Source organism: Tenrec ecaudatus, chromosome 13, assembly GCF_050624435.1.
Source record: "Tenrec ecaudatus isolate mTenEca1 chromosome 13, mTenEca1.hap1, whole genome shotgun sequence".
In the NCBI taxonomy this organism is placed as follows: Eukaryota; Metazoa; Chordata; class Mammalia; order Afrosoricida; family Tenrecidae; genus Tenrec; species Tenrec ecaudatus.
The window spans coordinates 7,222,845-7,250,284 of record NC_134542.1 but is presented as its reverse complement, the minus strand read 5'-3'; the positions used below and the strand labels follow the sequence as shown (position 1 = coordinate 7,250,284).

General features: G+C 48.4%; 1 protein-coding gene across 2 annotated transcripts in view; it reads left to right on the top strand.

The window, feature by feature from the left end:
* The window catches only part of DIS3L2 (DIS3 like 3'-5' exoribonuclease 2), a 294,286-nt gene that overhangs the window by 92,551 nt on the left and 174,295 nt on the right, over window positions 1-27,440 (top strand). For both annotated transcript variants that reach the window (XR_012779398.1, XM_075530268.1), the window contains exon 6: window positions 11,841-12,075. Coding sequence is in view for 1 of the 2 variants with exons in the window: in XM_075530268.1 (XP_075386383.1) it covers window positions 11,841-12,075 (235 nt within the window). In the remaining variant the exon portion in view is untranslated. The remainder of the gene's footprint in view (window positions 1-11,840; window positions 12,076-27,440) is intronic.

Below are 27,440 nucleotides of genomic sequence, written 5' to 3'. Positions count from 1 at the left end.
CTTTAAAAATACCTGTATAATATGAATATATCCACATTTCACGTGCTGCATAGTTTAATGTTGTGCATTTTTAGTAATACTACAAGTACCACCTCAAGTGATTACATAATTTTGTCAGAAAGGGTTTGGGTGCATAACGTGTCACTTTTAATAACTGTACAGTATTTCATTGAATGGATGTGTGTTTTAAATAATTTCCCCCTAATTTAGAGGATTTCGCATCGTTTCTAGTTTTTCTTTGTTTTAAATGATGTGCAGGGAACGTCTGTAGGAATGTGACTTTTTACTATATCTTCCTTCCCTTGAGTTACATTCTCGGAGTGGGAATACTGACTCCACAGGTAGGAAAATGGTTCACGAGGTTTTCGGGCAAGGCCAGGTCTTCCCCTCAACTTTTCACTAAATAATTAAAACGCATTAATAGATTGCTCTGCATTTTCCTCTTAATTCCTGGCTTTATGTTTTCCAGCTCTTCTGGTGGATTTCATCTTGGATGTTGGTTTTTCATCCTTCATATGACCCCCAAAAGCCCCAAACCAAACTCATTGTTATTGAGTCAATTCTGCCTCCCCTCAACCCTCTAGGACAGGGTAGCTCTGCCCCTGTGAGTTTCAGAGACTGTAACTTCAGTGGAGTGGAACCCGTTGCTCTCCTGCAGAGCTGCCTGGTAGTTTTCAACTGCTGGCCTGTGGCTAAGAGCCCAACTTGTAACCCTGCACCCACCAGGATGCCTTCCTAGGAAATAGCTCTTAGGATCTGTGTGGTTAGCACTGGGTTTGATCTCTGAGGGGGTACAGGTGCATAAGGCTCAGTCCCTCCCCAAGGTGCCTGCTCTCATGCTTCCCAGAGCCAGTAGATCCTTTTCTTTCAGCGTCTGACGTGTTTTCTCTCTGAGTTTTTCTTTTTCCCTCTTTGCTTCACAGCCAAATTTCTCAGACTCAGTGCTTCTTCCTTGCCAGCTACCTGTTACTATTTACCAGCCATTCCTTGGCTGGCCGTTTTCCTTGAGCCTTCTGCCAATTTCCATATGGTTGGTACTGGCCTCACTTTAACTTCTGGAACCTGGTTCTGAGTCTCAGAACTATGGTGTGGCTGCAAGCTAGACATCAGTGCAAGGATCAGCAAAGCCAGCACCAGCTCTGTGCTTTTCCTGCTGCCGTGGCCCCTGTGGAGTCTGCGCTGGCTGGGTGTTGGGGTTGGGATGCAGTTTAGGTGGGGTTCAGGGATACTGTGACAGAGAGTGACTTCCTTTGCTTCTAATCAGAGAGAGCTGAGAAGCCATTTGGGAATCATGGTGGCACAGTGGTTAAAGTACCCAGCCACTAACGGAAAGCCTCTCTGTAGCAGCAAGCTGTGGCAGTCTGCCTCCTAGCGTTTTGCTGCCTTGGGATCCCATGGGCCAGTCCTGCTGGGTTACAATAGGCCACCATGAGTCAGAACTGGTCTGATAACAGTGGGTTTAGTTTGGGTTGATGTATTAGACAGGGTTCTCTAGAGAGATAAAACCAGATTGCTGATAATTATATATATATATATATATAGTTAGTTAGATATATAACATAAATGAACTGTTAAATTATATACAGATAGATAGATATATAATATAAGAAATGAACAGTTAAATTATAAAGCAGTACAAATGGCTCAGTGCAACTCACTCCCGTGAGAGAGTTGGGAGACACTAGCAGTCCTTCAAGACTTGAGGGTCACCAGGTAGTCCTGTAGAGAGAGCTAGGCTATCCCGGCACAGGCAGCAAATAGCAAGGCAGGTCACCAACTGTCAGCCAGGTCACCAACAGTCAGTCCCCAGATCAAGAGATGTAAATTCCAATCGTGTGTTTTTAAAGGGACCTCAACTTACAGTGACACAGTCCACAGGCTAGGCGTCCCACAGGTAGTGTAGCCTGTAAATTGAGGCACAGAAAAAGCAAGGCAGCCGCACACTGGTCTGAAGATCAAAGAGCGAGAGACAAGAAAGGCGAGGCTTACAGAGCCATTTATCTCTCTGCCCCTTCAATTAATCCCACATGTGCTTATCGGCCAGGCTGGCACAATAAACCATCTCAGTTGGTTAATAAACCACTATTGAGAATAGTAGTGGCTATTGGGGTGAAATTAACTTAGCCATAAATGTCTCCTCTGTCGAGCTATGCAATGGGGAGCCCCTATCGCAGACACTCATTGGTGAGGGAACACATACTCTCTGAAGGGCACCCCACTCTGATGTGTTTTTCAAGGCTCACACAACATTACTGCCCTCCTATTGCTTGGAAGGTTAATAGGCAGGTAGAGAGTGCCCCTCCTCCTCTTCCTCAGTGTGGAGACAGGAGGGGAATCAATTTTGTGTGTGTGTGTGTGTGTGTGCACGTGCACTCATGCATGCATGCGTAAAAGCCAGGTGTAAGTCAGTCGTTGATCAATAGGTTGAGTTCAGTCAAGCACAGGAAGGCATCCTTAAACCGAAATACTGCCTAAACATTTTAAGAAAGTATTTGTAAAATTAAATGTAATGGTTATGAGAAGTAGATAGATGGATGTCAATGTGTTTGAGCTATACAGCTTACTTTTTATGTGTGCCTATTTACAAAAATACAGTAGTAACTTAGGATTATTCTTCTTTTTTAACCTACCAATCCTAAATTTATAGTATTAACATTTTAGGAAAGTTAGAAATAGTAAAATAGTGCAGGCAACCGTCAGTATTTCCATTCTAAAATGCAATTTAAGGGGTCTAGAAGTCAGCTGTAAAAATGTGTTCTTGGCTGATCCTTCGTATACAGGAACCTCTGCCCAGGATCCTTTTCAGAAGAATTTTTTGCAATGGCACCAGTTGTGGGGAACATGTAGAAGCGGCCTATGTTGGACTCAACTTTAATGTTTCTATCAAAGTTGGGCAAAGGCGACGGCTTTTCAAATGATCCACATAAAACAATATGAAAACTGTACTCCAAACCTTGCTCCTTTTTTGAAAATCGTTGGTTAGAGAAAAAAGAAAAGAAAGAAAATCGTTGGTTAGAACAAAGATTTCCCGTGGGCTGAGACAGTGAAAAGGACGCCCCGCTACACCACGACCTCAGAGCAGCTCTCCAAGGCTGGGCTTTTGGGGGGTGCTCTCCTCTCGTGTGTGCCCCCAGCGAGACTCTGGGGTTCTGGTTGTTAAAAATGGCCAGCTCTTTGGTATGGGGAGTCAGCTGTCGCCAAAGCTAGTAAAAACCACTGTGGCTTGGGTGGCTGGAGAGCAAACCAACCTGAGCTGCCCAGCTGTGACTTGATCTGAGCACGGGCAGGTGATAGCGGGAAAAGAGAGCAAGCTTCCTGAAGAGGCCCGTTGCTCCTCGCTGATGTGGGCCTGTGAACTCACACGCAGGCAGGCACATGTGGTGTTCTGCTGCCCTTTGACTTCTTTCTACTCCCATTCAGTGAAGCCTCACCAGCAGGTTAGCTCCAGGGAAAGGTTTCCCGCTGCAGGTGGCAGTTCTGTGTTCCTGATACTATAGTCTGCACAGTGTGCAATCGCGCTCTGAGCAAGGTTGGAAGATTGTGAGAATGGCCCAAATGGGACACAGACACACAAACTGAGCACCCGTGTTTAGGAAACTGATGAAAATAGACTTGCTTGACCAGGGTTGCCACCAGTCCTCCATTTGTGAGAAAACAAAAACAAAAGCTTCACTCTCTGCAAAGCACAGTGCACCGATGCATAGTAAATGAATCTGCCTTTCCATCTGGGAGTTCAAATAGTTTCTCCTCCCCATTTCCAGCCACACCCTTCTTGTGGGAAGAGCTTAGCTGGCTTTTTAGCTCTTTCTTCTTTTCTAGCACACGTTCTTAAAGCTATCTATTTTGTCTGTCCAGATACACCTTCAGCTGTACCTCACCGATTCTGAGTTGTATTTATTTCATTATTACTCATTCTTGTTGTTAGCTGTTGCCAAGTTGGTTCTGACCCACAGAGCCCAGACGTACAACAAGAACACTCCCTGGACCTGCGCCCCCTCAGAGTTGTTCCTAGTCTTCCAGTTGCGCCTCCTGTGGCAGCCGCTCTGTCTCATGGAGGGTCTGCCGCCTTTCCCTGCTCTCCCGCTCTGTCAAGCATGGCGCCCTTGCCCGGGAATGGCCTCTCCCGATAATGTGTCCAAGTTACATGAGATGAAGTCTCAGCATCCTCACTTCTAAGACGTCTGCTGGCTGTACTTCTTCCAGGACAGACTGGTTTAATCTTCTGGCAGTCTGTGGTAGTTTCAATATTCTTTACCAACACTGTAATTCAGAATCTTTTGATTCTTCGGTCTTCTTTGTTCATTGTTGAACTATCACATGCAAACGAGGCTGTTGGAAATGCAAGGACTTGGGTTAGCTGCACCGTAGTCCTCAGGGTGACAGCTTTGCTTTTCAGCACTGTAAAAGAGGTCTTGTGCCCCACATTTGACCAATGCAATATGTTGCTTTGTTTCTTGACTACTCCTTCCATGAGCACTGATCAAGGTGAACTCCTTGAAGCTTCAGTCTTTCCACCATTTAGTATGACGTTACCGATATGTTCAGTTATGAGAATTTTTGTGTTCTTTACATCCTCCTCATTTCCTGCAAGCTAGGCTGTCTCATTGCATACTGTAGGTTGTTAATCAGCCTTCTTCAAATCCTGATGCTGTGTGCAAAATAGGTTCCTATTTTATTTGTGATTTCTCCCTGGGCACCGTGCATTACATGTCCACGTAGTTCCTGAGCCTTGTTCTGCTAAGAATCTGCCACCTGCTCGATGGCGGAAGACGAGGCAGTCTGCTTCCGCAAAGCTTACTGTCTTGGAGCCCAAGTGGGCTGTCCACTCTCTTCTCGAGGGTCACGCTGAGGTGAAACGGACTGCCACCTTACTGTTACTCAGACTGCTTTATGGTGAGAGGGCAGATCAGTGAGTGATCAACTGTGACATCAGTTGAGGCTTCTTTGACTTACCATCCAGTGGCCTTCAAGACGCTTGTGGAAGAATGGAATTGAGAGAGAGTACACCTTTGCCACAGTCTTTTTGGAGCCCCCTCGTATGGTCTGCCTTGGATTGTACTACATGCCACGTGGCCTTGCTCAAGCCGCCTACTTCTCCAGATCTCGATTTCTTCAGTGGTAAATGGGGCAGTAAATACCCTCCCTGCTCACAGGTGGTCAGAAAGCTCTGCTGAGGGAACGTGCCTTTGCGTGGCGCAAGGCCGTCCCCTCCCCTCAGCTCCCTCCTATCTTTGAGCAGTGCTCTCCAGGCTGGGCCCTGGGCTGAGCCGTGTTGTGGTGTTGTGAGCCGGGGGGCTCTCCGCAGGGGCCCTGCAGGCTGCTGCAGTCGCAGGCCTGTTGTGTTACTGTGCAGTGCTGCCCCCCTGGAGGCTGAGGGGAGCCGGTGGTGGGTGGGAGGGGCCCTTCCTACATCCCGTGAATAAGTTGTTATTATTTTGACACTGTGGCATTAATCAATATTTGCTTATCCAACAAATATGTTTTGAGCACTTTTTGTGCTAAGTATGTAACAGCAAGCAAAGTAACTCCTTCCCCGAATCCCTGCCTTCATGGTGCTTGTATTCCACTGGGAAAGCCTGATTAAATTTAAATAAACATAATATAAATAGACTACTGCATAGTAGGCAGAGCAAGCAGTGACTAGTGCTGATGAATGAGGGGTGGTGGTGGTGAGAGACATTACTATGGGGGTGGGGGTGGAGATTTCCAAACCTGGCAGCCAAAGGAGATGTCATTGAGAGGGTGACTGAGTAAAAATTGAAGGAAGTGAGGGGGTGGGAACGGTACACGCGGGCCTCGCTCTCTGGACATGGCAGCGAAACTGGGGTACAGAATCGCAGGAGGGGACCCGAGGGAGGAGCCCTGGTGGCACAGTGGGTGCCAAGCTGGGCTGAGCACCACTAGGAGGCCTGCTGCTTCTGTAAAGAACCCCCAGGGGGGCAGTTCTACCCTGTCGTGCAGGGTCCCTCTGAGTCAGAACTTGACCAGATGGCAGCGACTGACAGGTCAGACAGAACGACAGACGGGGTTGCTGGGAGGCCTGTGAACAGAGAATTGATGCAGTCTGCAGAATGTGCCGATCGGGCCACTCTGTCTACCGTGTTGAGACCAGACTGGAGGAGCGCAGAGGGGACAGGAACTGTGTAGGAGGTTGTTACCTCTATCCAGGAGAGGGAGACATAGAGATGTCTGCATCAGGGTGATGAAGGTACAACTGAAGGATTGGCAGAGATGGTGTGTGTGTGTCCACATGTACCTAAGCATGTGCACATGGAAGATCAGTGATGACCTGGAATGGAGGAAGATTGTCCAGTCCTGTTAATGCAACCCCAGGTCCTTTGGGGAGAGCCACCTTAGGCAGGCAAAGTCCCTAGCAAGGCACAGACCTTTCTGAGAGTGCCCGTAACACTCCCCAAAGTGATAGTGCCCGTGGTTGTATTTTATAACGAACGAGGCTCATTGGCAAGTCTCGTTAAGAACTCCCTGTGGAAATAGCAATTGCTTTTCTTGGCTCCCAGGTATTTCCTGAACAGTCTGTTATACTTTGTCCCAAGTGTGCTGTGAAGGGATTTGAAAATTTGTTAAAGCATGTGTGACAAGTGAGGGCTGTCACTGGAACCCAGTTAGCAGAGCCAAGAATCGAACAGCAGCTTCCTGCTAGCCTTCTTGACACACATTCCCTGTGAGTCACAGGCTCAGGTAGAGGGAGAGGCTGGCCATCGTTTCCCGGGGCAACCAGCCTTCCACCTGACACCGGGCTCTTCCAACAGAAAGTGCCCGGGAGGAAGCAGGCCTATGTGAAGCTTTTGAAGCGGCTGCTGCTCTGTGGCACCACGTTGACAGCAGCCTGTCACCAGGGAGAGAGCTGAGGCAGGCACGCTCCTTTATAAGACTCACGGCAGCACTCTGCGAAGATCATCTTTGCGCCCCAGGAAGGGTTTTCCCTGATCAGTAAACCTGGAGGTGAAGAAAGGGGTTTGCACTTGAAGGGGGGTCAGTAAGTCAGCTGAAATGGAGACACTGACACTTGTATTTAGGGTTCCATTTGAATCGGTGCTTTATGGCGACATGTTGCCCCTCGTTTTGAACTGCAGTCCATTAATTTAAAAGGAAACGTAAGCCCAAACCCACAGCCAGGGCCACCAAGTTGATTCCGACTAATTGTGGCCTTGTAAAACGAAACCACGTCAGACAGTGTAGAAATGGACATTTCTTCTTCTTAGTTCTGGTGAGTTTGAGTCACTAGCTGCAATTGGCCTAATTGACCGCTCAGTGTGGGCAGTTCCCACCCATCCTAAGTGAGGAAGGGCTGCCTTTCAGCTGGGAAAAGCCCCGGACCCTGTGCACTGATCTTGACTTTCCATCTTTCTCTTGCCGATGAGCTCTTTTGCTCTGGTCGAGTTTGCTTCTGGCCTTGGGAGCACTCACGAAGGGGAGCACGGCGGGCGCATGCAGTGTTGAGCAGGCACGCGTCTCTATTGAGTTTCAGTTCTTCTCTCCCTTTCTTTGTTGTGTTTGGTTTTTCTTTCTTTTGAGACGGCTTCTTTCACAGCCAATTCCAAGTAAGCCTTTCCCATTCTTTCCAGAAGAAGAGAGAAGGGAGCATTCCTTACGGAGTGCATTCTACCTGCCAAGCAGTGTGGGAGACCCTGTGGTTGTTTGGTGACATCAGCAGGTTCTGAGCCATCCGGACCCTGTGGACCGCAGCACAAAGACACTGCCAGTCCTGCCCCTTCCTCACTGTTATTCTCAGGTCGGAGCCATGGTGGCAGCCACCGTGCCCGTCCATCCTGTCAGGGACCGCCCTCTTTGTCACCTCCCCTCTGCTTTTTCAAGCATGATGTCCTTCTACAGGGACTGGTCTCTCCTGACACCATGTCCCAAGTCTCGCGATCCTTGCCTCGCAGTAGCTCTCTAGCGGTGCTTCGTCCAGACGATGTGTTTGTCCTTTGGCACCCTGCACCAGCATCACAATTCAAACACCTCGATTCTTCCGGGGGTCGGGGGGTGGGGGTGGATGTCAAAATGCTGTGGTACTGGTTTGCTGGCAGAGAGAGATCCTCTCTGGAAGACCGTCTGATAACGAAGATGCTCTGTAATGAAAGAGCAGGCACACACAGGAGGCAATAGGACATTGCTAAGGGGAGGGAGGGAGGTTAGTCAGGGAAATGGCCAGGAGAGAGCTGGGCCTTGACTAGCTGTTGTCAGACTGAGACCTTTGGTGCAATGCATGTCCATGATGGGAGCCTTAGGTGCAACATTCACCCCTGCTTTTTGAGGATCCCCATGGGAGAATTCTTCCTGAGTATGCAATCTGGGAACCCTGGGGTAGCGCCCAAGCCTGGGTCTGCACCCCAGCTCTGGACTAAGCTAGGGGCTACGGCTAGGTCTGTGTCGTCCTCTGTGAGATGGAGCGAGTCACTGTGAACAACCAGGGCCATCAGGTGAGTCCCATCAGCCAGAGTGCCGAATCACAGGGAGAGGGGTGCCAGGAAAGGCACAGAGCAGTGATGCAGACTTACGTGGCTCCGATGAGCCTGCTCTCCGGCACTAGCTCCTATTCCTCGTTTGAACCCCGAGGTCTTTTTCAGGCTGTAGCCTCAGCTTCTCTTGCCATCTGGCTCTTGGCCCTGGGGCACCGTTGCTTAGTTAGCTGCAAGCCCCCTTGTGCATAACTCCCTGACCTGGACTTCCTGCTCTCTAGGACTCTCCAGACCGCCCTTTCCAGCTGCCACCTGACGACTATCATCACCTTGGACTTTGCGGATCTGAAGAAGACATTTGTTCTGTTTCTCCCTGTCCACCTGTTCCTGACTTCCTGTTTCTCGTATCCCAGTTCAGGGACTGGGGATTTTCTTTAACCATCCTTCCTTCTCTCCCCGCTTCACCTTACTCTTCCGAGTGTAAAGGTTCCCCATGGAGTTTTAATGCTTTTATGAAGTGATACACTTACTAAGCTGCTTCTGGGTCCCAGGCACCAACGCTAAAACTAAGAGTGTGTTGTGCATTCTGAATCGTTTGTAGTCCCATCGTAATCCTGTGAGGTTGGATACGGTGTTCGTTGTAAAGCTGGTGGCATGGAGGTGTGAGAGTTGGCCTTTCCCAGGTCTGACTCCAACATCGTTGGTGTCTTTGACCACCTCCCTGCCCGCTGCTCTCCTGAGGTCAGGTCTGAGTGGGGGTGACGCATTCATTTAGAAAAAGCACAAGATTGGCGACCATGTTGCAGCCACCATGACTCAGACATGCAGGGCGAAGCTTATGTCTTTCGCTCTGACTAGGCCCGAGGCTGGGTGGGTTTTTGAGAATGGCCAGGGTTGGATCTTCTGGAATGTGGCTGCATTTGCCAGGAGATTGAGTGGGTTCAGTGATTTGAGAGGCGCCCTGGGCTGCCGTGGTTATGCGCTAAGGTTGGAGGTTTAAACCCTCAAGTTGTTTGAGGGAGAAGGAGGCGGCAGTCTGCTTCCATAAGAACTCACAGCCTTGGGGACCCTGTTCTGCAGGGCCACTGTGAGCCGGGATGGAGGGCAGTGGGTTTGCCTTTGGCTTGATTCTGTTGGTTTGTGGTGCCAAATTCTTTTTCTTTCCTAACTCACCCCATGAATTCCTTCTTTCCTGAATGATGTACTTGGGCTCAGATGTGATGGCAGGATCAGTGCAGCCAGGCAGATGTGCTCCGAGGCGCGCTCTCTGGGTCATTGGCCGTCTTCCCGTTCCTTAGCTGTGGCTACACTCAGGTGCTCAGGCAGGTAGGGGCCCAGGTTGCACCATTTAAAAATATATTTATTTATTTATTGTGCTTTTTCACACGTTTGTTTTTACTGTTGAAGAAAAGGAACCTTGCAGTGACATGAACGACAGGAAGCAAACGTGTGTGAGCTGTTGCATGGGAAGCGGGTTTGCTCTGCAAACCTTCACCCCACTCATAGGACCAAGCTCTTCTTAAAAACCAGACCAAACCCAGAATTAGAGAAGAAAAACCCCAAGGAGCCCTGTTTGTTTTTCAGACTTCCCGTGAAAAGAATGAGTGAACGAATGATTGATACAGAAAATAGAGATAAAAATTTACGATGTGGCAAGAGTTCAAATAAAATATCCTGAAATCCATTCACAGATTGAAATTCAAATTGTTAAGAAGCAGAACTTTGCTCAAATGAACCATCGCGTGCATGTTCTGAGCACTACACATCTATGAAGTCAGTCTTCAAATGACTTGGGGGCTATATTCTGTGTAGTCTGTATAGCCTGATCGCAATCATCTTTGTAATATTTTACTTTGCCTTTCTGATTGGCTATTGCAATGTCCACTGTCTGGGGGTGATTATGTTAATTAGAACCGATGACATTCAAATGTTTGGCAAAGGTTCCTTTTAATGACGTTTTCTGCTTTGTGTCAGACGAAGGTCGTGCACCACGCCTGATATTTGGGTACTCTAAAATAAAACATGAGTCTGGTTAGTGAAAGGCAGGCATCTGCCTCACAACCTTTAGGTTCAACTGGAAAATACTCAGTCTACCGCCTATGACGACGCCAAGGCAGGTGTTGCTGCTCCCGCCCTAACTGCCCGCCTGTAAAACTAGCTCCCTTCCCGCCCACCCCTGTGATTCTCCTGTGCTCTTTCTGGATTATTTTCCTTGCTAACAGCACTGACCACTACCTTCTGTTAGGACTTGGGTGATTCCCACTGCGGTGCCCTTGGCCCTGAGAGCATTGTCCGGGTGGTGGGGGTGAGCCTTTGTATGTTGCTCCGCAGGCCCTGTGTGTTACAGAGCTGAGGTCTGCGGCAGCCTGGGGCTGAGCAAGACTAGCAGTGCCAGTTTTCAACAACGTGTGCACTTGCGTCTTTCTGCCTCAGTTTACTCATTCTCACATTTCCAACTTTTTCATTATGCCTTTGCACACTTAGTAGACGACACAGTAGCGTAACATAACTTTTCTCTGAGCTGGGGAACCATGCCCCTTGCTTCATTGTGATATGCTCTGTGTTGTGGTGGTGTGGGGCTGGACCTGGTATCTCTGAGGTCTGCCTTACCAGTTCTTCGTCCTCAGTCTCTCCTTGAGGTCACCCCGCTCAAGGATGGCCTGCCAACATTTGTTTGGAAGAATGAAATAAAGTACTTCCAATAGTGGTGGCATTTATTATATACACACACTGTGTGTGTGTTTATCTCACTGCCACTGAGTCAATATTGACTCATAGAGACCCTGTAGGACAGGGTAGAACTGTCCTTGTGAGTTTCCCTGACTGTTAACTGTGTACAGGAGTAGAGCGCCCCGAGTTTCTCATATGTCTCTGTCTGTCTGTTAGCTTGCCGTCTATCCATCTACCTACCTACCGACCTACTTACTACCTAACTTACCTACATCAGGAGTCATGGGGGTGCAATGGCGATGTGTTGGGCTGCTAATTGCAAGGTCAGCAGTTCAAAGCCACCAGCAGTTCCTTGAGAAAAGATGGGCTTTCTATCTCTTGTGAAGACTTAACAGCCTGAGACGCTGACAGGGACAGTTCTTCCCTGTCTGATAAGGCTGCTATGAGTTGGTATCCACACGATGGCAGTGAGCTTAGTTTTTAAATATATATATTGGTGGCCCTGTAAGTCCTCTGAATCCAAATCCAAACTCAATAGCAGGGGGTTTGATTTGGTTTTATAAATAAATCATCAAATTACATTTGAATTGCACTTTGGTTTCTCATCAAGAGGGCAGTCAGCACCTGTGAGCAAAAGCAGGCCCATAAAGGACCGTGTCCTTACCCTTAGGGGTGATTAAAGCGTCCTGCTACCCTACCCCACCCCCAACCCACAGTGACTTAGCAGAGCTTTTCTGTCTTCTCCAGGTGATCAAGCCGGAGAGCAACGACAAAGAGGCCGACTCTGCCCATGAGGCCGGCGTTCCCGAGGAGCTGTGTGGACGCAAACCCCCAGCCCAGTCCCCGAAGGGCCACAAGGACAGTCCTGATGTCATTATAGAGGCACAGTTTGATGGCAGCGACGCCGAAGACGGAAACAGCCATGCCCACAGTACGCTGGTTGATGGCATTCAGAAACTCTCAGTGTGTGTTCCCGAGAAAGGTGAGTATCAGGTGGTGGGGTGGCCCGCCGTCTCAGGAAGCTGAGCACTGGGCTTCCCTCTGATCTGTGCTGTGTGGCCTGGGATCTTCTCTGCCTCTGTGGAGAAGGAGGTCTGAGGCTCACAGCTCCCTGCTGCTGATCCGGTCCGGAGAGGAGGCAAGTGGAGCCGAGGGCCCAGGGGTGCTGGTGCCATGTTCAGGATAGGTTCAGGCCTGTGCTGAAGGGTCCCATTTCCCACCTGGAGCCCAGTCCCACCCTCTCTTTCTGTGATATTCATGGGGTTAAACGTTTCTCACTAGACCTCGGACTTTGCTTTGATTCAGCACCTTTTCAAGTCTTTCTGCCTTGATTGGGGGGCGAGGGAGAGACCACCTTGAGTGCGTACACAGATTAGCTTTAGGATGAACATGTATGAACTCTAAGCAGGGGTCGTTTCTGTGATAGAAACCTATGACAGGAACCCTCAGGGCACAAGAAAGCCGGAACCAGGGGCTCTACCTGGTCCCACTGGGGGAGTCTGGAGGCATGTGGAGGTGAGGGGCAAAATGGAGCAACACTGACCCGGCCCAGGCTGAAGAGATAATAAGCTTATCGGGGAGAAGGTTCTGGCTGGAAGAAATGCCAGAAGATTAAGGGAGGATGTTTCGCAGACACCCTTGAGCAGGATGGGCGTAGGCCCCTCACGGCCGTCCTGAAGGAACTGGAGTGATTTCTGGAAGTGACACCGTCTCCGGTCTGACTCCCCTGCTGACAAGCGGGCCCTGAGAGCAGGGCAGCTGCCAGGTGCGAAGTGCTGCTCACACAGGAGTGAACTTCCCCGTTGGGCAGTTTGTTGTGAGGGAAGCAGCCCCTGTTTCCCCAGGCTCCCCAGATGTCCTGTGACCTGCTTAGACCTGGTAGTGTCACTGCTCAGGGCCTGGGCTCTGGACGCTGTCCCTGAGTTTCACCCTGCTTCTTCCCATTGGTTCCCTCTGAACACACTGGTATGCCGCCGGCCTCCTTTGAGTTCACCGCACTGCAGAACAGCACTGGTGCTGGACTCCTGCCTTTACTGCGACCAGAGGGATGTGACCACAGGGACAGGTCTTTCCTCAACGAGATACCACAGGAAAGAGGTTCTGAAAGAATAAAGCCAGGCAGAAGGAATACTGTGAAACTTCTTAAATATTTGGCCTCAAATGAGTTTGTGGAAATGTAGCTCTTGTGGGTGTCCTGGGCAGCCCTCAGCAGCCTCTTTGCCTCTGAGCCTCGAGTCAGAGGGGTAAAACGGCATGGTGGTACACAAATGGAAGGGTCAGGGCATATCGAAGCCTGAAATGATGGCAGAGGGTGCCAACAATTCCATCTGCCCTTTGCTTGGGAAATTTAAATGTCAGGGCTGCTCTGGATTGTAATTCCCTTCCATTCTCTCCCAAGTCAGTCAATGTCATTGGGTGCTTTACCAAGCCCGCTGTGTGCTGACTTTCGCCTCTTCTGCTGCTGTGTAGATCACCCCGCAGTGTCCCCGGCTGAGGAAGCAGCCTTCCTCCTTCTCTTAGGATCTGGGACAGATTGCCTCTAAATAGAGCTTGTGGAAACCACATGGCTGTTTCTCATTTCTTGCCCTCTTGATATTTCGGAAAGTCACCATTTGCTCTTTTGAAAAATCAGAGTGTCTTTTAGGCTATTCCGACCAGCTTCTGTTGCTCAGCCTGATGTGGAATCTGGTTAAGGTTAGGAGTATTGGACTTTGGGGTTTTGAAATTGGTTATTGAAATAAGCCATGACCTGACGAATATCATACATGTTTCCTAAGACTTTGAGAAAGGTTCTTTGCGTTGTGTTTTGCAAATTGCGAGTGGTTTATTGATCCTAGTTCCCACTTGTATCCAGAAGTGGGTTTGAATCCTGCTCCCATGACTTTTTGAATGGGTAGACAAGGCAGCGATATCAAGAGAAATTGATGGCCATGACAGCTAGTGTTCAAAGACTGAAGCTCTTGGTCTGGCCAGTCATTTCCGAGACTTGGTGGCCTTGGGATACTAACTACAAGGTAAGCTGTTCAAGCCCACTAGCAGCTCCACGGAGACAGATGAGGCTGTCCACTCTTAAACCATTGCATCGAGCATATGTGCTGCACAAGATCTCTTTTAAAGTGTGTTGAAGAACACGGGTGTTACTTAAAGGGTTATGATACACCTGAGCCAACCCATGCTGTTCTCAGTCACCTCCCATGCACACCTGAAGTTGGACGTTGACTAAGGAAGACCGAAGAGTGGATGCATTTGAATGATGGTTCTGGGGAAGACTATGGAGAGTACTGTGGACGGCCGGAAGGACAAACAGATCTGCCCTGGAGGAAGTACAGTCAGGATGCTCCTTGGGAGCGATGATAGTGAGGCTTCGTCTCAGGTACTTTGGACATGTTGTCAGGAGACACCAGTCCCTGGAGAAGGACCTCATGTTTGGTCAAGTGGAGGAGTGGCAAAAAAGAGGAACACCCTCCATGAGATGGACTAACACCGTGGCTGCAACCGTGGGCTCAAACCTAATGATGATGAGGAGGAGGCACAGGGCTGGGTGGTGTTTCTTTCCGCTGTACACAGGATCGCTGTGAGCTGGAACTGACTCGATGGCACCTACCAGCCATGTGGCAGGTGGTGAAGACCTCCAGAGAGGAAGAGGACCCTGCAGGTTGGAACAGCATGACTGACTGAGGCCCAGCTCACCCAGTTACAGTACCCTACACTCCTGGGTACTGCCTGAGGCTCAGCACACCATCCCCATGTAGGTGGAATGGTCCAACGTTCTGACAGCTGTAGCCTCTAAATTGTCTGTATTATTGTAGTTTACAAATTGCCTTTTTATGCTATTTGTCCATTGCCCTTGTAGTTAGAGTATCTTTGCACAGATAGCATAAAATCTATGGTTTTGGTTTTTGTAAGCGACATGATTTTTTTTACCCCATTCCAATTTGTAAATGATGAACTAGGTGGGGGTTTACATTTTGCATGATCAACTCTGTGTTCATCAGTGTAGACCGCTAATCAAACGCCCTAAGGGTTTATGTTTCACCTGCTCCTTGGTTTCTCTTCTCTCGCTTCCATTTCACCCAAGTTAATGCCGGTCAATAGTCTAGTCCCTTACTCTTTATCCCTTCCTTTTGCCTTATCCCTCCCCTGCTTTGCAGTCTCCAAAATCTGTTCCCTTTGGTATGGATGTCTTTATCTTGGTTTTAAATATTTTCCCCCTTGTAACAGGTCTCATATAATATCTGTTTTTCTGTCAGTGACTAATCTTACTCACTGGAGCCCTGGTGGTGTAGTGATCACACACTGGCTGCTAACCGCACCGCCAACACTTCAAAAACCACCAGCCAGCTCCTCATGAGGAAGCTGGGGCTTTCTCTGGAAACCCACAGGGCAGCTCGACTGTCCTCTAGGGTCACTGAGAGGCAGAATGGACTTGATGGCAAGGGGTGTGGTTGGAGAATTTCACTCAGTATGCTGTCTCCATGTGGGTGGGTGGATGGATGGGTGCTTTCTGCTTGGGAAACTATTTGCTGGTCTCTTGCTGATTTATGAGAATTTCTTACATGTTCTCTGTAATCATCCCCTTTCCATTTCAAGCATTAGGAACATATCCCATGCCTTTCATTGAACAAAAATCCATACTTGTGATGTCCTCAAGTTAATCACTTAATGCGATAGGAGCGCTAACGGACAGCCAGACTGTGCTAATGGAGCGGGGACCGGGGCCTCGAAGGAGGAGACAGGGTGCACAACCCAAAGCCTACAACCAGTGTCGCTAGATTGTATGCATCGAAACGACTGGAAAGGTGTATGTTTGGCTATGGAGGGGCACAACAACAAAGTAAGATTTAGAGGAAAAATATTGATCATTGACTTTGTGGGTTTCCCCCAATTCGTAGGTCGCAAAGATACTCTCTCATGCAATCTTCTCTTCATTTTACAGTTTTGCATTTTGCCTTTGGATCTTTAATTGCTGTGGCATCTACTTTTCCTTTGGAGTCTAGTTTTGTGGAGAGCCAGTTTCCCAAAGCAGCCTTCTTGTACCCAGTGGTCCTCAACCTTCCTCATGCCACGGCCCTTAATACAGTTCCTCATGTGGTGGTGACCCCCAACCATAACATTATTTTTGTTGGTACTTCATCACTGTGATTTTGCTACTGCTATGAGTTGGGCGACCCCTGCGAGAGGGTCGTGACACAGGTTGAGAACCGCTGTTGTATGGGGTTAGTTCTCTTTCTGTTGACCTGGACTGCCCCATTCAACTTTTATTAAGTTACTAACTGTACGTGCCTTGGTTTTTGGGGCCTCTAGTCTGTTCTCTCTGTGCTCCTGTGCTGCTATTTTTATTAACGTGGTCTTGTATATGTTTTAAATATCTGATTAACGCCCCCCTCCCATTAAATCTTCTAAGTAGACTTAATTGTTCTGGAACCATTATTCTTCCGTATAAATTGTAAAATAAATTAATTTTGTTTTTCAAAACATGTGGACTTTTAATTTGAAGATATAGAATTTATAGATTAATTTGTGAAGCAGTGATATTTTTGCATTATTATTAAATCATATTCTCTAAGAGTATGTAATGTGTATCTTTTCCCAGCTACTTTTCAATATTTCTTATTAGGATCATAGTGATTTCTTCATACAGGCTAGAGGTACATTTGGTTAAAAAATAACCATTTTCAATGACAAGAACAATTTTTAAAATGTAATGATTTTTGTTATTACATGCAAATTTTATTTTTTACTAAGATTGTCCAGTCGCTGCTTACTGATTTAAAGATACTACCTTCGTGTGCCTTATGTTACTTTTTAATAATCTGTTGATTCTGTTATTCCAGGCAATTGTGCTTATTTCCTACACTATCACTTTTCTCCCCTCTCTTGTTTTTCCCCCTATGTTTAAGGGATGGAAGTGATGGAGGCCATTTTCCCTCGAGTTCCTAATTTAAAGGGAAGTTTACAGCTTAGGTCTATTGTCTACTTCAGGGCTTGGGGTAATAGCCCTTATCAAGCTCCATTCTGAGTTTGCTAAGAGGTTTTATTATAAAGAAAGAAATCCGAGTCCTAACCCCTGATACCTGTGACTGGATGTGCATTACCCTGTGTGGAAATCGCAGCAGCCCCGAGATCTCTGGTCTGACTACTCCAGAGAGCCTCTGAGTGCCCAGAGTGCGTGTGTTTGGACCAGCCCTTTACATCCTGCGTGTCCGTCTCTTCAGGGTGTGCCAGTCAGAAACACTGCCATGTTAAGGATGTGATTACAGCTGACTGGTGGCTCATCCTTGCTGTGAACATGAACATGTTCAAAAAGTAGGGTCATTTTCAATCTCCATTTTGTGGTGTATAAATCTACTTAACATTCAAGCAACTTCCTTTTAGCAGTTCCCTTGATTTTGTTATACTTAATAATACTCATTGCGAAAACATTTCTTGGGGAGACTCAAAGAAGTTATTGAGAGGTCTAAAGAAGCATTTCATCTAAGACTGTGACACTCAAGTTTTTTGGCCTAAAGATGCCTGCTTAAAAATTAGTGAGGACCCCGCAGAGCTTTTTTGCATGTAGGTTGTATCTATAGACATTTATTTGTCTTGGAAATTAAACGAAGAGTATTCTCACTTCTAGTTGTGTTTTTGCTAAAGAGGCTAATGAGATGGTAGTGGGTGTCAGTAGTGTGAACTTACCAGTTGCTCTGCAGGAGAAAGACGGGCAAATCTGCTTTCAGAAAGATCGATAACCTTGGAGACCCTATGAAACAGTTGTAGTCCACCTTACAGAGTTGAGCTAAGTTCAAACCGACTCGATGACAAAGCGTTTTCTTAACCACAGGTGGAATACTGAGAGCCAACCGAGGTAGCATCCAACATGTGTTTGTTTATACATTAAATTTAGTACCTTAGACATTTCTGGGAAAAAACAAGAACATACCAGTTATACATTCTATTCGTCACAAGAGGTGGCGTCAGCCGAGTTATTCTGTAAAGCTCAGATAGTCGGATAGTTTCATCATCTTGAGTCTCTGCTGCAGCGTGAGTCTGCTCGATGCTCAGGGGGCCTGGAAACACCTGTAGACAATCTGTGGACGAGATTACAAATGCTGGCCCATTAATTAAACCTTAGTTTGCCGACCCCACCTTGCACTCACGAGAGAGAGTAGAAAGGTAGATAGGCTCTTACTTTGAAAAGAGTTTTGACTGTTCGAACCTTCTGAAAGGGTCTCAGGCCACACTTGGCAGACTGGTCTAACCTCCCGAAGTTGTTAAAAACCAAAACCAAACCCATTCCGACTTCCAACAACTCTCCAGGACAGAGCAGTCACCAAGGCTGCAATCTTTGGAAGGAAAGGCTGCATCTTTCTCCAGCACTGAGGTTGACTATCGATGCCAACCAGCACTTGTTTTAATTATTCCTTAGGAAAATTTAATTATTCTCTAAGAAATTTAACACTTCCTCTGTTCCGTAGTTTTAAATGGTTATTTGATTAATTTTCCTGTGGAGTGTTAATTATATTAAGTCCTGATAACACATATTGTCTCGATCATTTTGCTCAGTTGCGGGACCTCTTTTGGATGGGGATTGTATGCTCTGTTTACGAATTCTACCGTAACCCAGTCTGAGTACAAGTTAATTTATCAAACTTATAAATTCACAATGTGAATTTTAGAATCTTAGCCCTCCTAATATGTTCTGTAGTTTGTATGTATAACATTACCTTACAAATTTCTTATTAAGGGGAAAATGAGTTTTTTGTGGTTTGCATGGTATTAATTTTAAATAAAATTTTCTAGCATTTTGCCACTGGTTACTGTTGATAGACAAAAGCTGTGTGTGTGTGTGTGTGTGTGTGTGTGTGTGTGTGTGTGTGTGTCCCCGTCCACGTGTTTCTTAACGAGTTCTTTTATCATGGCCATTTTCCAGTTGGTTGGTTTGATTTTCTAGGTGTAAGATAAAATTATCTGCAAATAATAATGTTGCCTCTTTATAACTTTTGTATCTCTTAATGTATTTGTGACCTCATTGTATTGGTTATTGCTTTAAGAACCGTGTTACATAACAGTGGCTGTTCTCCAAGCCCTCAAGCACAATGCTTGCTGGGTTTTGGCTTGAGATCAAGTTAATGAAGTACTCTCTTGCTCTTTTCTTAATTAAAAGTTTCTAATGGGAATGGATATTGAGTTTTTCTCAAGTGACTTCTGAGCCTCTTTCAAGGCACTGTTTTCTTGTTGGTGTGTTCATGTGATCACTAACGTGCAGTATAACTCGTGCACTTGTGTGACCTTGGCACGCATTTGGTCATGTAGTATAACTGGTTCTAATCTGCAACTCAACTCTGTTGGCTACTAATCTACTGAAGATTTTAAAAAATTTATAATAATAAGTTAGATTGATATGCAGTTTCTTTTTGTGTTAATCAATCAATTAATTATTCAAACCAAGTCCCCTGCCCCTGAGTTGTTCCCAACTCATAGTGGCCCTATAGGATGGAGTAGAGCTGCCCCATGCAGTTTCTTTTTGTTGTGTTCTGATTATAAGAAATTTGCAAGGTGATGCTATTCACAGAAACCACAGAACATCTTAAGAGGAGGACTGAGCCCCTTCAATTCACTCTGTGCACAGAATCGTGGAGCCTTGGCGGAGCCGCTGAGGCAGAAATGGTTCTCATTGCTGGAAGCCTTTAAATAAATTGGTTTGAGACATGGGTTGGGATTTTGTGTGGTTGATAACTTTCTTGGTATCTACTGGTTTTTTGTTTCTGTGTTTTATTTTTTATTTCTTGGCCTTAATTTTGATCATTCGCATCATTCCAGGGAAAGGATATATCTTAACCTCCCATTCTAATGTATTAAAGTCCACGGTTTTTTACAATTTCAGTTGCTTTTCAGTGCATCAGTGACCATCACCCCTTCCATTTTGTTGTTGATGAAATATAACCAGAACTTGCACAGCTCTCTTCCTGGGCACGTCCTTTCCACTTTCTCTTCCCCTGTGTTTTTCCTGGAGCCGTCTCTTCCTGCTTGCCTGCTTGCTGTTAGCCCATCAGTAGGTGTAGGTCAGACATTTTTCTGACACTACAGGTGCTTTGTTTTATGGAAAATACTCGACTTTTCCTCCACCCCTTAGAGCCCCTGGGGCAGGCAGACCTGCCAACCTTTTTGCTGGCACTTTTAACACAAAATTATTGGAATTGAAATTTTCTGTAAAAGGAAATCATCCACGACGGTGTTCCTACTGTGATCTGGAAGTAGGGCCCCCCAGCCTTTAGGACAGTGGCTCTCAACTTTCCTCATGCCGTGACCCTTTCATACAGTTCCTCATGCTGTGGTGACCCTCCCCCCCCCAACCATAAAATTTTATTTTCCTTGCTACTTCATAACTAATTTTGCTACTGTTATGAATCAGGCGACCCCTGTGAAAGGGTCATTCGAACCCCCAAAGGGGTCTCGATGCACAGGTTGAGAACCGCTGCTCTAGAGCCAGACAACTCTGCACCCGCCTCTGTCCTCAGCAGGGGAGCATGCAGGAGCGCTCTGGAGTCACCTTCTCCACGGCCTGCGAGCACTCCTTCCAATACAGCACTTGTGGTTTGCTCGTCTGATGTGTGCCCCCAGCTTTAAACTTGGTTCCCCCAGTTATTGAATCTTCTATTTCTGTGGGCTTCCTGCATCCATTTGTTGGAACATCTCAGTTGATGGTCTTCCAATTCCTGGAGACTTGATTTTTGTCCTCAGTGCCTACAGGGTAGCTTGGACTTCTTCCTGTGTTATCAGTAGTGCTTGGTCCTGTGTTCTCTTCTGAAGTGGCTGACCATCAGCCAGTTATCTCTAGCAACTGTGTGTGCGCACCATCCTTTTAAAATAATTTTATTGAAAAACAACTCACATGTCATATAGGACAGTGGCTCACCCTTCTAAGAACTGTGCGATTACATCACAGTCAACTGGAGAAGCTGTTCTTCTCTCATGTACTCCCCGGCTTCCCATGCCATGCCCCTAGGAAATGACTAATCCAGTTGCTGTGTCTGTCGATTTATATATCCTGGATTCCCTATATGGAAAAACATTCACAAACAAAAAGCACAAAAGAACCCAATAACAGTGACAACATAAAAGAGGAAAAACCTCATTTGAAAAAAAAGCAGAAAATATTAAAAACTAGAACAACTTTAAAATGGGTCAAGAGGGAGATCAAATGATAAGGTGTTACCTTTTAACCTAAATCACACTTGCCAAAATCCACTCTACGATGCTCCTTTTGATGCTTAGAGAATTCTTCAGTAGTGCAACTAGAGGAGAGAGTTGGACTTGCCCTTCAGTTCTCTCAGTTTGACACATGCTGAGTGTGTTCTGCCTTTTGGTGTTTGGGGTTTTGCACACTTCATTAAAATTCTCTACCTTGTCATCTTGAGCTGCCCTTCGAAATCTTTTGCTCAGGAGACCCAGGTTCGCCTCCAGTGCCCCGCACGCACCACCCAACCCGTGTCCGCGGGGCTAGTGTGCTGCCTTGAGGCTGTGCAGGTTTGCAGCAGTACTTCTAGACAAGAAGCGGGGACGAGGAGGAAAGTCTTGGTGATTTGCTCGTGAAAATCAGTCAGTAAAAACCCTATGGATCACAACCCCGCGATCCACAGGGGACGACACAGGACCTGGTGGTGTTTGGTTTCATTGTGCATGGGGTCGCCATGGGTTCAGGGCCAAGTCTGCAGTGGTCAGTAACTGTAATGGGCTCCTGGGAGGGAGGGAGCACGCAGTGACATAGATTTTCCTCCCCCCCCCCCCCCCCCCCGCCATCCAGTCAGCATGTAGGTAGGAACCCTGGTGGCACACTGACTGAAGTGCTGAGCTGCTGCCAACTGGAAAGTCAACAGTGGGGACTCACCAGTTGCTCTGTGGGAGAAGGGAGAGGCTTTGTAGCCTGGGAAGCCTTGTGGAGCAGGGTCACTGTGAGTCAGAATTGACCCAGGAATGGGGAGGGTGACTTTTGATTGGCAACTGCCAGATCTGCCCCCGGGAAGCAAGGAAGCCTTGTGTCATGGTGTTCTCCTGCTAGAGAGCCTTTCGCTGATACTACCTGGAAGTACTTGTGGCTGTGGTCGTCCTAGGGACCTTGATTGTCCAGTTCCCCTTTGAGAATTGACAGCGAGGTATCTCGAGCCATGCTGCCCCAGATCCCACCCCATGCCAGGGAAACCTCTGCCAGACAAGCAGACTCAGAGTACTGGTGGTAGATATAACCTGTTGGTATTTTACAAAAGCTGTTGAGAGGATTCCATGTACAACAGAGCAGCATCATTTGGGATGGGGCAGGGAAGTAACAGCTGCCCAACCCTGGCTACAGAATGTCCAGAATTCCACAGGGGAGCTAGCTCTCAACTAACGTTTTACAACGGAAAGGTATCCTGGCTTTTCAGATAATGCTTGACAACCACAACCACAATACACCTTAAAAAAAGTACGTGTGACCATAGTCCCGTCCTGTGCACACCCTCTCACAGATTCCCTGCACCAAAGAAACAGCTCATTCCTGCTTCCCAGATAGCCAGGCCCCCCCTGGCTAGCCCCAAGACTCCTTCCTTCACTTGGGCCAGAAGAACGTGAGAGCCCGAACTGGACGGGCTTGACTGGCTTCTCGTTTGTTTGGGCCTTCCAGCTCCACGCAAGTACCTTCGCTACCTGCTCTGCAGACATGACGCTTCCACCCCAGGCTCCTGGTCTGCCTAGAGCAGTGGTTCTCAACCTTCCTCATGCCGCCACCCTTGCATACAGTTCCTCATGTTGTGGGGACCCCCCCAACCATAAAGTTATTTTTGTTGCTACTTCATCATTGTCATTTTGCTACTGTTATAAATTGGGCGACCCCTGTGAAAGGGTCATTTGATAACCCCCAAAGGGGTCGCAACCCACAGGTTGAGATCCGCTGGCCTAGATCTTGGGAATTTTCATCTTCAGATCAAGTGACTCCTTGGGGCGACCCTAGTTCACAGGGGCTAGAACCCTGCCTTTCTGGATGCCCTGTTCCCTTCTTCTACCAGGGACAGGTCACCAAAATGTGACACCCCCTAGTAAAAATGAAAAAAAAAAAAACACTGAATAAGAACTTTTGCCAGTTCACCGTGCCTTTCAGGGCTTTCTTTTGTAAGAATCCTGCCTCATAAATACCTGCCTTGACTCCTTCACAGGTTTTTGTATACATCAGGTGAGGTAATGGAACAGAAAGCACCTTCAAAGCATCTCCTTCCATCCTGGGCATTTCCCCAACCTCTGTGAAGCCTGTTGCCTCTTGAAGGAACAAGGGTCCAGTGAGTCTCCTGCTTGGGTTCTCAGAGCCCAGGATGCCAGCGAGGTGCATTCACGGCTGCTGGCTGCCCTTCCTCGCTGGAGTCGCCCTGCTTTGCCAGCCTGGCCCTTGCCCCCGCCCACTCGAACCTTTGTTGTTAGTTGTTGTCAAGTCAATTCTGACTCACGCCGGAGGCCTAGCCACCTGGACTCTGTGTTGCTCTACAGCCTTCTCTGCATCTCTGTGCCGCCTCTTTCTGTCCCCATCACCTCCTTCCTCTCTTTCCGTGGCAGCTGCCATGTTCGATGAGTACAAGTGTTAGTGGTGGACACAAACGTTGCAGCTGGCCTCACACCCCATAGATCCTGGCTCTGCTTGGCAGGTCCAGAACCTGGGCAGGGTTCTTCTGGGTCCTGTGCATCAGGGCCTCCGAGCTCATCCGAAGGTTCAGAATGGTCAGCTGCTAAGTGTGTGTGGTCACTGGTGGTATTCAGCTCCTTGTGGACTCTGGATAGAAGACCTCCCTTCCTCGCTGACTGGGGGCTCTCCCGTCTGGCAGCCTGTGTTCTCCGGTGCAGCCAGTGCTCCTGAGAGAGGCTGGCTGCTCCACTTCACATGCTTTCTTTAACAAGATTCGTTCCGTTTCCCCTCCTCTTCTTATTGTGAACGGGGGCAAGGTTTACAGAGCAGACACGTTTTCAAGTCCACAGTTGACGCCTGTTTGTTTCTTCTCCTGGATCGCAATGCCCACAGGGTAACCCTCCCCACTGTGGTCTCCATTTCCGGTTCTCCCCCTCTGCCAGCCCTGCTGAACTCTGCCTTTGCATCGCACATGGCTGCCTTCTGTCAGGAGTGTGCCCCTCCCTCTGCTGCTGTCCCCGGGCAGCCAGGCTCACAGTCGGCTGAAGCCTGAGCCACAGTGCGTTCAGTCCCATGCCGAGGGGCGACGAGAGGCCAGTCTCTGTCTGATCAATACATTGAATCTCCCCCCTGTATCTGGGACCCTTTCCAGAGCTGGCAATAGTGGTGCTGGACACCATCTGCTTCTTCTGGAGGGGACTTTCCTTATACTCATCTGGAGAGTGGGGTGGGGTCACGTACTTTTAAAGACTGGTGCTTGATGCCAGTGAGTTTAACTTTCGGTTATTAAGGTTGACTATTGTTTATCTCCCCCATTGAACTGTTTTTGCTCCGATGTAATCTTCCACGTACAGCCCCGGGACAGTGCAGTACTTGTTCCGGGAAGGCTCCCCTTTCATCCCTGGTTGGAAACCAGACTCTGCTGTTCAACACTTGAGCCCCACCGTCTTCACTGCAGCTGCATAGGTTCTATGACATAAAGACTTGAGATTTGCCAATTTGGCATCAAAAGCAATGAATCAGACATGGCTCTGTCACCTGGCTGCACTGAGCAGCCTCGGCCTGATACCTTATTAAGGAGAAGCAGTTTCCCCTGAGCGGTTCTCCAGCAGAGCATTCTGGTTCTCAGAGGACCTGGTAGAACTCAGAAGTGCTGCCTTCTGACCAGCCCTGCACTCCTGTCCTTTAACCCCCTGGTTCTTTTGCCTCGGGGCCCACTTTGTGGGCTCCTGTAGTCAAGCTCGGAAGAGAGGCGTGCCTCTTAGGGAAGCAGTGTTTTCCTCCTTTCTATTCCTTCCTGGTGCAGATGTCCAGCTGGGCGAAGGATGTATGCAGGGTCACAGACATCGAGGCCTCCGTGAAAACCAGCCTGTTGGGCTCCCGAGGCGTCCAGCCCGTCTCCTGTACTCTTCTGCTGCCCTTGGCCCCCTGTGCCTCCTTGGAAGCTATGGCCCATCGTTTCCAGCAAGCAGGCAGCAGCAGCAGCAGCAGCCCCGGGTGTTGGCGGTGGGAAAGGACCGCAGGCCCCTTTAAGGAAAGCTCTGGCGGAAGTCAAACTGCACACTTGGAGGCCTGGTTCACCAGTTGAGAAGGAGCGGAATGAGTAGCAGAGGGAAGTGCAGGAGTGCGCTCGGTGCCGGCATCTTGGGTCTTTGGGGAGCCATGAGGCTAAAAGCCAATTAAAGCTTCAGTAGAGAGAAATTGAAAAGTGGTTTCTCCTGGGCAAGAGAGAGATTTGGAGCAGAGCAGGCTCGGAAAACGGGAGGTGCTAGAGGTGGAATTAATGCAGTTACCAGCTGGGCATGGGAAGGAGTGCAAAGCCCGTTTCAGAGCGGGCACAGGTTTGGGCCCCCAAGCCACACTGCCTCAGCTCAGCCCTCTCCCCTCGGAGGTCCCTGCATGGGGCGGGCGGGGGTCAGCCCCAGCAGATCCGTCAGAATGCAGCTCTGCCCCTTCATCCTCATCCCTCTGTGAAGTAGGGCTGTGTAGGAAAACTGGGCAGCGAGGAAGGCGCATTTTCTTTTAATTCTTAGAAATTAGCTTCCTTTTAGTTCAACATCTTCTTTAGTGCAGTCTTCTTTCCCTCCAATTCCCAATGTGACTAGGAAGCCTGGTGGCACAGCGGGTTGTGTGCTGGCCAGCTGACTGGAGGTTCAGCAGTTCAAAACCACCAGCCAGATCACTTCTACTTTTGGAAGGGGCTACAGTCCTGGAAGCTCACAAGGCCACTTCTACCCTGTCCCACAGGGTCACTCTGAGTCGGAATTGACTCGATGACAGTGAGCTTTTGTTTTTTTACCCATCGGACTCCTCTCAGATAAGCTATTATCTATTTGGTATCCACACTCTGCGCTCCTTGGAGCTAGATGCGTACCAGCAGCTGCTCACAAGACTTGCACACACTGGCATCCCATTGTCACTCCAAGCAAAGCTTATGTCCCAGACGGAAGGGACAGCTCTCTGTCTCTCCCAGGAACCATGCTTACTTTTCCATCTTCAATTCCATCGGAGCAACAGTAACCTCTTGCCCCCTGCACGCTCAGTCCATCCCTTCCTGCCCAGGGAGCCCTCCCTGCCTTAATTGTGCCGGCCCCAGCCACACCTTCCCTCCTGGCTCCTGTCCTTCAGCAGTCAGCGATGTCCAGGGTCCTGATGCCTCTCATCTCGCCCCACCATTGCTCTCCTCCGACCCCTCCAGACTTCCAGGTCAGGGCTCCACCCACGACATCTGAGTCCCGTCACCTAGGCACTCAGGCCACACTGCTGACTTCTCTCCCCCCCGCCCCTGATGGGGAGGCAAGCTTGCTTTGGCCACCCCCATCCCAACACTAGCTGGACTTTGTTCCCCCCTCTTTGACTGCACCTCAGTTTTCTTTGCAGGATTTTCTGTTCCTGCTCTTTGTAAATGGAAGTGTTTCCCACGCACCTGTTCTAGGATCTTTTCCCTTCAAATTCAGAGGGATCCCAGGGCGATCCTACAGTCACTGGCTCTTGGCACACATTTCTCCTAAGTCCTGATCTGACCACCGCCACCAGACTGGAAGCTCCCAACCCGGACCTACATATCCCTGTTTCCGGCAAGATGCTCTGTGGGGCTCCTTGTTCTTGGTGTGTGGCTGTCATTAGAGTCGCCTTCGGGACTGTGCAACTAGGAGTGCTGGACCCCGCCCCCAGAGACTCTTGAGTCAATAGATGGGGCGGGGCTTATGAGAATGTGCACTACTACCAGCTGTGTTAGGGTTGACTAGAGAACCAAATTCATAGACACCCCTATGTGTATAAGAAAGAGCTTTATATACAAGAGCAGGTGAATATTGAGAAAACATCCCAGCCCGGTCTGGACCAAGTCCGTAAGTCCAATATTAGCCCATTTGTCTGAAACTAATCTATAAAGTCTTCTACAGACTCATGAAACACGTGCAATGACACCGAATGCAGGAAGATCATAGGCCGGTGGGTAGAAGGTCTTGTGGATCCAGTGGCCATGGAAGCATCCCAGCGCCGTGGTGGATCTCCAGGTGGCCCCTCCTGCTCCAGGACTCTGGCTCCATCAGTGTAGCTCCATTGGGCTTGTCAACAGCAGTGTCTTGAAGGGAGTGAGTGTCCGCCTCCAGTAGGCTATTTATCTCCTTAGCGCCTCCAACTGAGGTCACCAAGCTGCTGCCTGATTGACAGGCTAAACTCCACCCCTTCACTCTTAATAGCCTCAGGTTGGCATC